The sequence below is a fragment of the Chinchilla lanigera genome, unplaced genomic scaffold, assembly GCF_000276665.1.
Source record: "Chinchilla lanigera isolate Chin_1 unplaced genomic scaffold, ChiLan1.0 scaffold00022, whole genome shotgun sequence".
In the NCBI taxonomy this organism is placed as follows: domain Eukaryota; kingdom Metazoa; phylum Chordata; class Mammalia; order Rodentia; family Chinchillidae; genus Chinchilla; species Chinchilla lanigera.
Window position 1 is genome coordinate 26,046,621 of NW_004955423.1, and position 14,650 is coordinate 26,061,270.

The 14,650-nt window shown below is 49.1% G+C and overlaps 1 protein-coding gene across 4 annotated transcripts in view; it reads right to left on the bottom strand.

Annotated features, from left to right (window-relative positions):
* Ror1 (receptor tyrosine kinase-like orphan receptor 1) overlaps positions 1–14,650 on the bottom strand; it is a 245,547-nt gene that overhangs the window by 17,499 nt on the left and 213,398 nt on the right. For all 4 annotated transcript variants that reach the window (XM_013514431.1, XM_013514432.1, XM_005385320.2 and 1 more), the window contains exons 6-7: positions 13,380–13,697; positions 11,884–12,129 (exon numbers count right to left, since the gene is read on the bottom strand). In XM_013514431.1, the coding sequence (XP_013369885.1) occupies positions 11,884–12,129; positions 13,380–13,697 (564 nt within the window). The remainder of the gene's footprint in view (positions 1–11,883; positions 12,130–13,379; positions 13,698–14,650) is intronic.

Sequence of the window (14,650 nt, forward strand, 5' to 3'; positions counted from 1 at the left end):
ACACTTTCTTGAAACCTCAGAATTCTTAAATGGATTCCTATGAACCCAATAATTATGAGTGCGAACACTTTGAAGTACATTTCTGAAACCGTATACGTGCACTTTCCTGTCGCTTGGCAGAGAACATAATACATGTAGAAGGATGTAAGGTACGCTTTTCTTTTTGTTGGTTTGATTCTGACCCTTAAAACTGAAAACTTCTGGCAATATTTTCATTAATGAATTATTTGACTGGTGAAACAAATACAAAAAGTACAGGATGGCAGTTAGAGGGGTTAGACAATGCCATGACCTGACCACCAAGATCAGCTATCTTTTCCTTAAGAATCAGCTATCTTTTCCTTAAGAAAACCCAAAGTGTGAAAATAAAGATTGACACAAAACTCAGCGATGATTATTTACTTTGCAAAAGAATTAATATGCATCTGCACAGTTACCCTTCCCCTCCTTCAGGAGTTCAATAAACAAAAGCTACCCCGTGCCGGGCACAGTGTAGGTACTGGGAATGGAGAGCTAAATACAGTGTAGAAGTACACACAACACATCCTCCACCCTTAGCAGCTCACGGTCTTGTAAAGAAATAGAGAAAAGATAATTACAATATATTGTTTTAAGTGCTACAGTGGAAGTATGACTAGAAGGATGCGAAGACTCAAAAAATTGTTTTACATAGGGAGTTTCCCTGGTGCATGAAACCAGAATCACTTTTTTACAGCTGTATAGGTTTTGCTGTTGTCTGTTTGTTTGTCTGGGGGGCTGGGGATAAACTCAAGGGCTAGCTGTGCCAGGGGAGTGCCCCACCCCTGAGCTGCACCCCAGCCCTCTGTCCTCCTGCAGGAGCCTTTGGTTCTGGTGCGTGAGAGCAGTAATTATTTGCATGTTCCCCTTCTCTCCTGAACAGACGAGAAGCACCAGAAACGGGATGTGGGAGTGTGCCACAGGGCTTGGGAAGGGTTAAATCTGGTTACTGAGAATAACCAAACTAGTAACTTCACTCCTCACTAACTTTTCTCCTGGCATGTTTGCCCTGATTGTTACTATGTGCCAGGTGCTTCCCATCATGAACCCATTTTATCCCCAAAAGCAACTCCAGGAAGTAGCTGGCACCCTTTCCCTATTCTCACGGGGGAGCAAGCTGGGAGGCAGAGCAACCACCTCGCCTGAGGACACACAGTTGGTGAGTCCAAAGTTGGTGTCACCCCATCCTTCTTGCTACTTCACTGCACTGGCAGTGACTTGGTAGCCTGCTGTGTGGCACCCATCTGCTCCGAGCAGAGTCCCTCCAGGCAGGGGGTATGAAGGACAGGGGCTTGAAAGGTGGGCACCAACACTGAGGCTTTGAAAGACGTGCTGCTTTTGAACTGTGCACCTCACCCTCCTCGATGGGTAGATAGAGAGTGCAGGCATTGCTGGAGACCATATTCATCCCTGCTGGGTGCCTCAGCAGTGATTGTACTGATGTCTGGGGACAGAGAGACAGGAATCATGGGAGGGATAGAGGGTCTACCTCACGGCCTGGTGTGAGCATACAACACACACACACACACACACACACACACACACACATGGCCATAGCGGTCAGCTTTCTGTCTTTCTCTGTGACAAAATACCCAACATAAGCAAAGGAGGAAAGGTATGTTTTGGCTCAGTTCCAGTCCATGGTCCACTGGCTTCATTGCTTTGGGACCGTGAGGAGGTAGAAACAACATGGCGGGAGGGCGTGGTGGAGAACTGCTCACCTCATGGCTGCCAGGAAGCAGGCAGGTGAGAGCATCAGAGAGGAAAGGGCCGGAGCCCAGTGAGACTTCCCAAGGTCACACCCCTCTCCCTTCAAGTAGACCCCTCTCCTGTCCCCATCACCTCCCAGGAATGCCGTCAACCGAGAGCTCATCCACGGACTGACCCACTGTGGCGTTGGGGCCTCCTGACCAGTGACCTTCTGAAAGCCCACCTCTGAGCACAGGGGTTCTGGGGGACATTTTAGATCTAAACCACAGTGCACCCTGTGTGGGTACTTCATTGGCAGTGTGGAAGAATGAGGAAAATGCAATCTAAAGACAGCAGAATTGGAGTGCTGCCTTTGTCATTGCCTGTGTGGACTCAAGCTGGTGCTCTGGCACTCTCAGGACCATCTGCGAAGTGGGAATGATGATACCGACTTCATCGAATTATTGTATACACTAAACAAGGCAATATGCAAGACACACCTGTTATTCCCTGTTGCAGCTCACTCACAGTTTAGAGTAGAAGGAGAGTCTGGGATAAATGTTTGGGGTTGGAAATTGAAAATAACCTTAAGCAAGAGACAACCTCTATGATCTCCATTTCCTCCTTTATGTACGGGGAATAGTAATACCTGCTCCCTCAACCCCCTTTTGGTTCATGTGAGAATCGAGTGAGATAATGCTCACCAAACAACCTTGAATAATTGAAAATTGCTATATGGTTGTTAGATGCTATATTATTAACGTGATAGAATTTCTCAGTGTCCCGAAAGGGTGGATTTCTTTTGTTATTCTTGGATTTTTGGTGAAATCATAACAAGCGTAACGATTACAAAAGGAATGAGGCTAATTTAGTACTAATGTGACGCTAGTCATTTTTCCAGCCTAGATTGTTTCAGCAACAAGAGACAGTAAGGTCTCACCCGTCTGGCAGACAAAGACATCCACCTGTGTTTGTTCCCTATCAGGTTGTTCCTCACGGAAGGCCTTTCATTGTCAATGGGCGGTCTTTGACAAATTCCCCTGCAGGGCGGCGGGAGAACGAACTCTGAGAAGCTAAATCCTTTAAACGCAGTCAGACTTGGCTCCCTGTGCTTCAGCGAGGACACAGGAGGGGCACGGGGCACAACAGGTGAAATAATCAAGCAGAACAAAGGCCCTCGTGTCAGAGGTGGCAGGGAACAAGTTCAGGCTATTGTGGGTCTGAGTCCTTCCCCAGGGGCCTCGGCATTTGGCCAGAAGAAGGTTCAGTCCCTGGCTTTAAAACCCTTTTATGAAGATATTATATAGAACAACCAGCCTCACTCATGAAGAACTAGGAAGTTAGCGAGGGCCCAAGCATTTTCTCCGTGGTCCGGCCAAACCCTTTTGCACGCTGGGCAAGCACTCTGCCACTCCACTACACCCTGCCTGTCCAGGCAAGGTCAGTCCTCTCTCTAACCTGGCGCTTTGGTGTTTCCATGACTTTATACATAGAGAAATCAAGGTTGGGAAAGGGCAAGTGAGACGCCGGAGCTCCGGTAGTAGACTCTGGGTTGGAATGCAAGTCTGCCTGCCTTCAGTGCTTCTATTCTTTGTATATTACATCACTAATATAAATCACCCTAAAATATCGTCTGGGGTTGTTTTTCGTCGTCCTATTTAGCAGGCCAAGGTTTCCATTCCAGGAGCACTAATCTCTAATGGCGATCGGTACATTCTAAACCATTACGTTGGAACAATGGGCATGATTCTTGCTTGCTATTCACTTGAAAGGGTAATGGGAACTTCTAGTGCACTGAAGGGAAAATTGGCTAAAAACTTGGATGGTGAAGATTTTTAATACTTTGGAATAACTGTTTAAAAGTTAAATGCACATATTAGTTACATGGAGTTCAATGCTTGGGATTTTTGAAACTAATAATTTAGTCCAGATCACATGATTAATTTCCTTTTAAAAATCAACAATTTGGTATCACAGTCCACATCTGACATTCTTGTTTTATTTTTACAATGATATTTAATACTTTGATTAGTAATTAAATATAATGGAGAAAATACTCCCTTCTTACCCTGGGGCTTAAAGCAAGGTAAACATGATTTTTTATTCAGGAGGTACTTTTGTAATGTGAAACATCATCTGGGATATTACTTTGAGTTAAGAAGAACAAGAAAATGTTCCGACTTTAAACATGGCAAAGGTGGGAAGAAATCTTATAGAACTGTAGAATTCAAAGGAAATGAAACAAGTTTAAATTATGATCTTGTCTGAAAAAAATTAAAAACCGCAGAAAACAAGAATCACTACTATTCATTGTTTGAGAACCGTAAAATAAGCGAGTTGGTAGCACACAGAACCCTGCGCTAGTGATTTTTAACCATAACTCTGGACGCTCATGGAGAAAGGGTATGATTAGCTTTGGGTTGGCACCTGGGCCCTGGCATTTACTCCCTGGACTTCATGATAGAAGCCCTAAGCAAACGATCTAGAGCCTCACATACTCGCAAATGAATTCTTTTACAAATATGCTGAGTAGGCTGCATCAGTGATTAAAATTTTTCTTTGCAGATAAAGGTCTTCCTTACAGCAAGTTAGGACAGCAATCCATCTGTGAACACGCGGGGAAAACCTTGGTGTCTGGAATCTCGGCATTTCCTCAAAGTTTGTAGAAACGCAGCATCTCTGTCCTCCTCTATGAAACGAAAGAGTGGGCTACTCATTCTTGTTTCTAATAATTAAAAAGCTTTTTAATTATAAAAAGCCATGTAAGGAAATTTACCATCTTAGCTACGTTTAATTTTACAGGTCAGCAATGTCAAGTGTATCCACACTACTGTGCGGCTGACCTCCAGAACCTTCCCATCTTGCAAAACTGAAACTCAATCTACTGCACAACTTATCACTACCCCTGCCCTGGCAGCCACCACTCCACATCGTGTTTTTATGATCTGACTATCTCAGGTTTCTCGTGTACGTGGAATCACACAGTCTGCATCTCCTCATGATTGGCTTATTTCACTTTGCGTAAACTGCAGGTCCCCATGTCCTAGCAGGTGACAGGTTTCCTTCTTCTTAGAGACAGAATGCAGTGCACTGCACATTTCCTCCAGCCCCTCATGCACTGACGGGGACTTGGTTTCCTTCCATTGTGTGACCGCTGTGGCTAAGGCTGCCGGTGAAGGTGGGTGCGCAAATGGCTCCATTTGTGAGAGTGCAAATGGTGCTCCAAGGTCCTGCCTCCGGGCCTGGGGCTGTGGCTCTGGGGTGCAGCACCTGCCTCGTAGGCCCGAGGACCTAGCTTTGATCCTCAGCACTGAGCACACCCTGCTTCTGTTGGCCCCCCTTTTGGTGGAACACCTAGAGGCAGGCTTGCCAGTATCTCCGCTTTTGACTTTTCAAGGAGCTCAGGACTGCTTTTTCCAGCAGCTGCACCTAGCAGGGCTCACCTTCTCCACCTCTCAAACTTCTTTCATGCACAGTGGCCGCCATGACAAACGCTAGGAGCTGGCTCACTGGGGCTTTGATTTGCACTTCTCTAATGACCAGTGACCCTGAGCATCTTTGCACACCCTCATTGGCCATTTGTATGTCTTCTTTGGAGAAATGTCCATTTCTTTGCTTTGCCAGACTTCTAATTGGGCTAAAATTTAAATCTGACAAAATCTAGTAGGTTTTATAGAATTAAACCTCTTTCATTTTCAATAGAGCAGTAGACCAAACACATTTAAACTTCAGCAAACATGGATCAAATCTTAGGTGACTCATGATATTCTAGAAAAGATGGAGGGGTAGATAATAACATCATTAGATGGGTTTGTTATTCACCATGTGCCTTTACCTAGTAATTGGCAAATCAGCATCAAATTGGAGTGCTCTATGCTTAGGAACCTGCCTGCTCAACACTGTTATTAAAGAGAATACATTTATCAAAAGTAAAAGAGGCCTGAATGTAGAAAAGATTGTTTACAGAAACAAAATTTTCGGGGATTGTGCACAACAACCTAAAACAGTAGACCTTAATAAAAAACTGAACTTCTACAAGTAGATATTATAATTTGCAATCTTGCTTATAAAATTTGTGATTAGAAAAATCTGCTACACAATTGTTCATGCTCCCTCTCCCCAAACACCAGTAAGTTTTAGTGAAGACTTGAAGGCCCAGCTGGAGGTGGCAATAACATGACGAAGTCGGTCCAAAAATGTCACCTATGGCACTGACAGTGATGTAAAGCCTTCACTGTCAAAGCTGGGTCAAGTCTGCCCTGGTCCTCTTTTACCTCTATGGTTAAAAAAAATGAAGACAAAACAACCAATCAACCAAACAAACAACCAAACAAACAAAAAGCCACCACAAGATGTTTGCTGTTCTAAGGAGGTGTCCTCTACTTTAAAGAAGGATTTTGAAAAAGCAAAACTTCTCCAGGGGAGGGAAATGGGGAAAGGAAAAGTAGGAGTTGGATGTGCTTTTCAGAACAAAAAGAAAATCCAAGGATGTGACAGATGTCTCCAAATTGTGTGAGATGTTACACCAGAGCTAAGGCTGGATCTATCTGTAGACTTGTTCCTTACTGGGAGTTTAAAAATTTGAGTTAGTGGTCAATATTAAAAAAAAAAAAGTCAGGCTTCCTGCGCAAGTTTTGGTTTCCACTTAAAAGGCAGAGTTCTCAGTGGTGACCTATGCTCCACTTTGGGTGGATCCATTTCCTGGTGTCTGGAGATGCCGGGCCGCACTCTCACTGAGGCTGGGGCTTCTCTGGTACCTTCCGTTCTGTGTTATCCACCGAGCTCTTCCCGAGTGACACCTCTTAGATCACTTCTTTACAGAACTGCTCAGTTTGCCGATACCATTTATTTCATGCTGGGACCTTGATAGATACGAAGCTAACCAACAGCAGCAAGGGTGGGGTAACATCAGAGTTCTGTCACCCAAGGGTGAAGATGACAATGGGGCTTCCCAAGTAGGATGACTTCCTACTTGCACAGTGGTGGCCCACAGTCAGAAGCTTTCAAAAGTTTTTGGACAACAACTTACCACTGGGTAAATGGCCCATATATCGTGAGGACAACTTAAAAAAAACTAACAACATTTAAGAGAGAATTACTCTATAGTTTAAAATGTTCATGGTCCATGACTTAGCTATAAGTTTTGGATCATTATTGTTCTTTACTTTGTTGAAAATGCATAAAGACTGGAAACTAAAGCATCTCTCGGAAGTCTCTGTAGCATAAAAATACCTCTTCCAGAGAGCTTCCCACTATGAAAAGCACTGCTCTATACCTCCTTTCTTTACCCCTCCCTGCATCCAGTTCCCTGTAATGTTCAGTTCTGGTTTGAAGCAATGGCTGAAAGACAAATTACTTTACAGCAGGTCTTCCATGAGAGCTGGGAGAAGGTTGCCGACAGTGAGCTAAAAACTGCAGCGTTCACAATCTGGAAAACATCTGCCATGCCCCAAACTGTAAAGCACCATGTGCAGAAAATGGCTTATGACAAAGCAGAACCTGGAGTGGTGTTTGTACAATTACGGGACAAGTCAAGGCTACTCAGACACAGAACGGGGCAAGGCGCCCTCTGGGAAACTGCTGCCCGCCAGGGTCTTCAAAGGAAATAGAGGAGTAGTGGGCCAGGGATCCAGCCTCCAGATGGAGACACGTGGGTCACGGCTTTTCTTATCAGCGGGTTCTAGGGGGTGAAGCTGGGTGGGGGTAAAAATAACACTGCTGCTCAGGAGTTTTGGTTGTTGGGTAGAGGAGGAACCTGGCCTGGGAGGAGAAAGAGACAATGCTGGCACAGTGGCCCCAAGATTTGATCAAGTAAAATAAAGGGCCATGGCGGGACCACGGGGGCAGTGATGCCAGCAGGATTCTGGTCCTGCAGAGAGATAGGGTGTCTCAATTCAAGGAGGATGGAGAAAGAAGCCACGTGCAGAACACAGCCTACACGGAATGGCCAAGGCGCTGCAAGAAGAGCTCACAGAGAAGCTGATGTGCCCCAGCCCCAGCTACAGAGCTGGGCAGAGAAGCAGCATTGAGGGTCCAGGAGATGGAGGTCCAGGAGACGGTTCCAGATGTTGGCCGGAAAGAATGGCAGCAGAATTTTCTTTTTCAACTGAGTTTCTACCCAGCCCGCGGTACCTGGCTTCACCTGACCAGAGGTGAAGGGACAGCGGGAGGAGCTGCTCAAGCAGGACCTCTGAGACAACGCCCAGCTGAGGACAGAGGAGCCGGAGGAGAGGTGGGACTCGGCTCCATTCCTGCCTGTACCCTCAGAAGTGCAGAGAAGACCACTGATGGACAGCGCTCCACAGGCCCAGGGGACCCAGAGATCAGAGGGAAAGGACAGTGATAAAGGCATATTTGTTCCTCTGAGATAATCTAGAGTCTGTTCTCAAGCAGTTATGGCATGGTGGCAGAGGGCAGGATCTGAGACCCGTGGATCCTAGCTTTAGCAAAAGGAACTCAGATTCTGAAAGTGGTTCATGACAAAGGAAGTCAGAGTGGGTGTTCGAGGATTAAATCAATTAATCCGACACATTTTTATTAAATGGCAGCTGAGTCCTGGGCCAGATGTTGCTGTAAAGAACTCAGCACAGTATTCAGCAAGGAGCAGTCACCATTACAGGGCAGCACGCACAGCAGACGCAAATGCTGGAGGCAGACCGCAGCGGTGTGACTCAGCCTTGTTCGCGGATTCTCTCTAGACTGTAAGTGCCACGAGGGTGCGGTCTGGTCTGCCTGTTCACAAAGTCTGAGATGCAGTAGGTCTCAACGTATATCACTTTCAGGGAGTGACTGAATAATTTACTGTTGGAATATTCTAATGGGCAGATGCCCAGGACTCAAAAGATGGGGAAGAGGCCAGATCTTGCTCAAACTATGTTTTGCCCTTTTTCCCATTTTGCCTGAGCACTTTTTGGGTATGCACGCAATCCTAGTGGAGCCAGTCTCCAGAATTCACAGCAGGTTTCACTTAACTTTATATTTTGTTCTAGAGTTTAAGGTCTGCAGGTGATCTTCAGCAGAATGCTCGCAAGTGTTCTTATTCTAGAAGAGACAGCAAAGTTCACATTCTCTAGTAGGTCTATACTTCCTTCAGCTGAAGGAAATGGAAACAAGTGAAATGGGAACACTGTCAGTAGGAAAATAAGAAACCCCACGACGATTATGAGAGCTCCTTAACTTTGACTTAACTAAAGAATGCAGGAGTGTTCCCATGGGACCCTATCCCGCTGAGAGCAGAGGAGAAGGACACAGTTCAGATATTCCCTACCAGCTCACAACTCGTGCGAGGAGCAAAGTCAGTCTCCTCTCTCCCTCTCTCTCCTCCATCCTCCCATATAATCATATATGCGCCCAAGTCACAGTTTAAACCTTGGCTACAGGTTTGAGTCTCAGATCCACTTCTTATTAACTGTAAGTTACCTATCCTCCCTAAGCCTCAGTTTCCTTTTATGGGCATAATAAAACCCTATTCCGGGGGGTACGGAACTCTTTATTCCTGTGGTAATTCAGGATCTCTTTGGCATAGATTTTAGCTCATTGTAAGCACCCAATAATCGGCCATTTCTGTCTAATACCACTGTTACTCTAGAGTCCACAACTGTACCGGGGTGCTCCATCCCGGCCGCACGGCGCTGTGTGCTGGATGACTGTCGACGCGGCCGGTTCTGGATTTGGCTGGGCTGGGCAGCGCCCTTGGCCTCTGCCTCAGACACAGCTACTACTCGCACCCTCCAAAACCACCGTGTGGTGATCATCTCCATGTCTGCAGACGCTGCCGGAGTCCTCTGGTCTCAGAGACCCGCTGGGGCAGAATAAAGAGCCGCGGCGCTCCGCACAGGAGACCCGGCTTCTGTTCACTAACTGGTGACCGTGTGGTTTCCTCACATGGTAAAACGGCGCTGGAAATTCTCAGTCTTTTTATGCTTTTTGTGAGGAATGAAGTGAGAAAAAGAAAATCAGATATGTTGTGGAAGTCACAGAAGTAGTGTTCTACCATGATTATTTCATTAGAGGAGGACTCCTGAGGGGCAATTAGAAGACGCCCTCCTCAGGTGGCAGCCATACTGACGCCTGTCTTCTAGAACTTTCTCACCAGGGAGCCGATGGTCTCTCAACAGCATTGTGCTGATCACACATCAAGGATTCTCTCCTCCTTTAAAGGACACATTTGTGGCTTGGCTTGAAGAATTCAAGAAGAACTGCTTTCTTTCAAAATGAAATGAAAATGTTCTTTTAAAAAAAAAATTCTAAGTGATGAAAACTGCCTTGCTGTAAATTTCACCTGAATTTATTACTCATATGACTGGAATCAGCCAGTCCTCAGACATTTAACTGCGTCTTCTGCAGGCTGATACGTGGAACTCCCTGAGAGTTGCCCACATCACTGTACTGATTTGTAAACACTCTCCTGCTGTACTGAGTAACCCCACAGCAGATCTCTTCCTCAGCACGGGAGCAGTTCTCCACGTCGTGTATCAGAATGGGAACCAGCATGGTGGGACCCAGAGTGGAGCTGGTTGTCATTTTTGTATTTGTTTAAAGATCTTTAAACTAGAGGCAGCGGAATGACTGGTACCAGAGCATGAGCTTTGATCCGGCCACAGCTGACTGCACACAGATGAGGGTACACGGTGCAGCCCCGCCAGTGACCACAGTGGGAGTGGACAAGCGCTTGGCCTCCCCTGACCCTCTGTGGACCCCATCCCAGCACCTAGCCTGCCCAAGGCTGCGAGTGTGGGATGGACACGAGCATGCCATGCACCGGGCACTGGGGCGCTGGGGCGCTGGGGTGGGGGCAGGTGTGTGTGACCTTGCCTTCCTGCACGGTCTGAGGGAGCGTGAGCTCGTGTCTCAGAGCTCGCGTTTGGTGCGAATGCTCTGGGGAGGCTGCTGAGAGGAAAACAAATGCATCTGAGGCCGATACAGTACTCAGTGCACGGCAGTAGAACTCGAGCCCTTGGATCTGAGGATCACCATAACCGCCCGAGTTCTGCCTTCCTCAGTTCCGGTGGGCACTCACGGGACACTGAGGGAGGGTCAGAAGTCACCTGGAGGACAGTGCTGATTGCCAGAGAGGAGTGACTGGGTGCATTTTGTCCTTTAAGAATGCGCCGAGACTGCGTCACCTGCACTCGGAACAGTGCTTCACCAGGTCGCAGGAGCAGAGCCGACAGACTGTGGCCTTCCACCTGGCCGCACTGAAGAGCGGTCCTCCTCATGTGCCCGGCCCCGCCCTCGGGCCCCGAGGCCCTCCCCGGATGTGCTGGGCTCCCGCCTTAGGGTCCCTGCCTGCCCTCTGCTACATGAGCAGCCCCGCCACAGCAGGTGCTGACAGAATCACTGCCACGGCGTGGCCGTGGCCACGACTGGCGCTGTGTGTGCCCTGGGACTGCAGCCTCTGCTGTGCTCCTGTAGGGTGCGCCACTCCCCCTCCAAACCTGGGGCATCCACTGCTCGTGTCCGCTAGAACTAGGATCTGGAGGTCTGGTTGGTTCCACAACGGTTCCCAGCCCCAGGTCTCAGCAACGCTTTTGTTCTCTTCCCCTCACCTTCTAAACACTTTCTAGAAAGAGGAGCAACCCGGCCCAGCCATGCCATGAACTTCCTGACGCCCACACACCTCCCTGCAGTGCCCCTGCATGAGGCGGGGGCTCGGTGCACCCATAGAAGGCCTGGACTGCGGGGCAGTGGGGGGGGATTCAGCCCAACTGTGGGTGTGCTCGGGACACACAGGGGGCGGCCTCCCTTCTGCTTCCAAGCCAGCAGCTGGGCTTTGAGGGGCTGCAGGCCGCTGACTACTCTGGCGCCATCTCTGCAGGAAGCCCTGTGACAGGCACCCTGCCACTTCTGTGGTGGCCCTGTTCTTTTTTTTTTTTGGTTTTTCTCCGGTACCGGGAACTGAACTCACGACCTTGCGCTTGCCAGGCAAACGCTTTTGCTGCTGAGCTAAATCCCCGGCCCCTGGCCCTGTTCTTTCCACTACGCAAAGGCTGCAGGTGCAGTTCCCCTGCAGGGCACTTGCTGCCCTGCCCGTGTGTGCACACAAGGTTTATCTACGCTGGAAAGCGTGGGAGACAAGCAAGGGTGGCACTCAGATCCCCTCCTGGGTTCTCCGGGCAGAGGGTGCAGGGAGCCTGGTGAAAGAGGACGAGACATGGGGCGGTGGCGCGTATTTACCGCAGGCGGGGATATCGCACAGGTCGGACTTGAAGTTCTCGTCCAAGGTGAAGCACCAGGGCGCCTCCTTCTGGTTGCCGGGGTTGCGGCAGTAGGAGTGGCCTCCGTTGAGCTCTGGGAAGCGGAGGGCAGTGAAAGTGTGCGTGTGAGGGTACTGGGAGTTCCACGGCTGGCACTGGCGCCCCGACTTGGTCACGCTGACAGTCCCCCGGTAGTCCACACCTGTGCTGTTGTAACACTTGTGATCTGAAAACACAGAGAGGGAGGCGGGCAATTAATCTGGTGGGTCAGGGTCTCCCCGCCTGCTGGGTGGGATCCCCAGTGCCGGGAGGCACTGCGGGGCAGAGGTCAGCTTCTGGCAGTGAACACAGGGCTCTGCGGACAGACGGGACTGCAGGGGCAAGGTCCCGAGGAGTGAATGGTCCGAGGAAGCTTCAGGCTAACTTTCCCTTCTGTTCTGAGGATGGGAAGGTCAAGACTCCAGCTGGTGATTCCAACAATGATTCTTGGGGTAGCGCATTCTGGGCTCCTAGCAGGAGTCAGAGCCATCTCTGCTGATGGCGTGGACAGTGTAAATGCAGCCCCCTCCCGGGTGGCCACGGGTTCAGCTTCAAAGCTCTGCGGCACACACTGTGATGGTGTCGCATACCTGCTGCGTGAGAAACAGTTCTAGGCAGCTCGGATGCAGCAGTGAATGGGGAAACTGCTGAGGAGTCTCAGTTGGTTGTGGAGAGGGGTTAGCGGGCAGAGGAAAGCCTTTACCTTTATTTATTTTAAATTTCGGGCCAACACACAGTCCCTAAACTGCATTATCAGAGCCTACACAATGTGTACGACATCACTACTGTCGGGTCCTAGAGCCTTCTCTTACCCCGAGAGCAAACTCCTGATCTGCTGAGGAGTCCCTCCCTGGCCCAGCCCGGGCAGCCACTGCTCTGCCACCTCAGTGGGTTTGACGGCCCAGATATTTCCCAGATGTGGAACCCCACAGCAGCTGGCTTCTTCTACTTCATGTAAAGCCTTCACACTTCCCCTAGGTGCAGCATGTATCTGCATTTCCTTCCTTTTTATGGGTAAATAATATTCCCTTCTGTAGATATACCACAATTTGTTTATCTGTCCCTGCATGGACAGATCTGGGTTGTCTTTACTTTTTAGCTACCACCAATAGTGCTATTCTGAACACTCTTCAATGAGGTTTTGTTTTAGTGCCTGTGTTCAATTATCTTGACTATATACTCGGGGCAGAACCACTGGGTCTTATGGGAAGTCTGTGGAAGTTACTGAGATACCCAAGCCTACACTTTAAATTGTCTTCATGAAGCTTCATGTATCTGGACACCATGAACAGGGCAGGATGTACAACCCACCAGAAGGGGGTCATCCACTACCCATGAGGCCCAGTGTGACCCGACCGTTCATCCACATCCCCTCTGCACTGTGCCACAGGGCTGCTGACCCTCCAGGCTGACCAGGAGGTCAGGGACAACACTTACTTTTATTGATGGGATCCGCCATGGGGATGCCGATGCGGATGCAGTGCGCGGCTTCCGGGCTCTCCGGCTGGGGGAGGTCTTCACAGTTGGGCAGCTTCAGGCGCATGAGGATCATGGGGTTGGATCTCGCGAATATGTACTCTGTCTGACACAGGACGTTCTCCAGAATCTCACACTCGTCGCGGCACAAGTCTCGGGGCTTCGGGGCAGCCGAGGTTTCGTCGCAGTAGGGGAAGGCGTAGTGGCACAGGGAGGGGATGGCGAACTGTGAACACTCGTCGGACAGGTGACTGGAGGTGCCGATCATGGTGAAGGCGGCTGAAAGACAAGGCCGTGATGAGCTGGCCGCCCAGGCCACAGATCGATTGGCAGACCGGCTGCCCTCGCACTGGAGGAATCTGCCGCCCCAGGCCCAGGGGCCCAGGGAGGAGATGCATTTCAGATGTCTAAGCAGCTAGCTCTCACTGGCTCCAAAAAATCATTTTGACTACAAAGTTTAAAAAAAAAAAAAAAAGGATAAGGTTACATATGTACCATTTCCTAATAAAATAATTAATTAGGTTAAAGCACAATCTATTTTTCATTTTTTACTACAAAGCGCTGGAACTCTGTGTCTCATCCGGCCCTTTTTATTAGTTTTGTGGCTCAGGGAGGCAGAACGTGCTGCGGGCGGGGGCGGCAGCCCGACTGGGCTCAGCTGCGGGCCTGGCGGGCTCTGGGAACTTGCAGCGTTGCCCTGGGACCCCACACTTTCTGCCCCGTCTTCTGAAAATGAGGCAGCCCTGTGGACCTTCTCACACAGCCTGTTCCCAAAGGTACCGCCGGGGTCCCAGGGCAGCACACATAGAACTGTCTGGTCCTGTTGCTGGCCCTCCTGCACCACAGGACGTCTGTGCAGTCAGTACTGCCCTCTGGGGCAGCCGTGAGTGTGTGGGTACAACGCTTCCTGAAGGTTGTTCCCGGGTGTAATCCACAGAATGCTACTAACAGTATGTGAAGGACTGTGGCCCAAACCCACTTGGGAAATGCTGGCAACACAGATTACACAAATGCCTAAATAGTAATTCCTCCCAGTGAGCTGATGTCCACAAACGTCTCCTTGAGAAGGTTATTGTGAGGGGGTTACCAGACACTTACCGCAGGCCCCCTGTTTACTTAATGGGCCAAATTAATTAAGATTGGGCGGAAAGGTGCTGTCAACGGGTCCGCCCTATCAGACTGTGTCTGCTCTTTGACATTTCAGAGACGTCCTCTTCTTTGCTTTTGAAGGC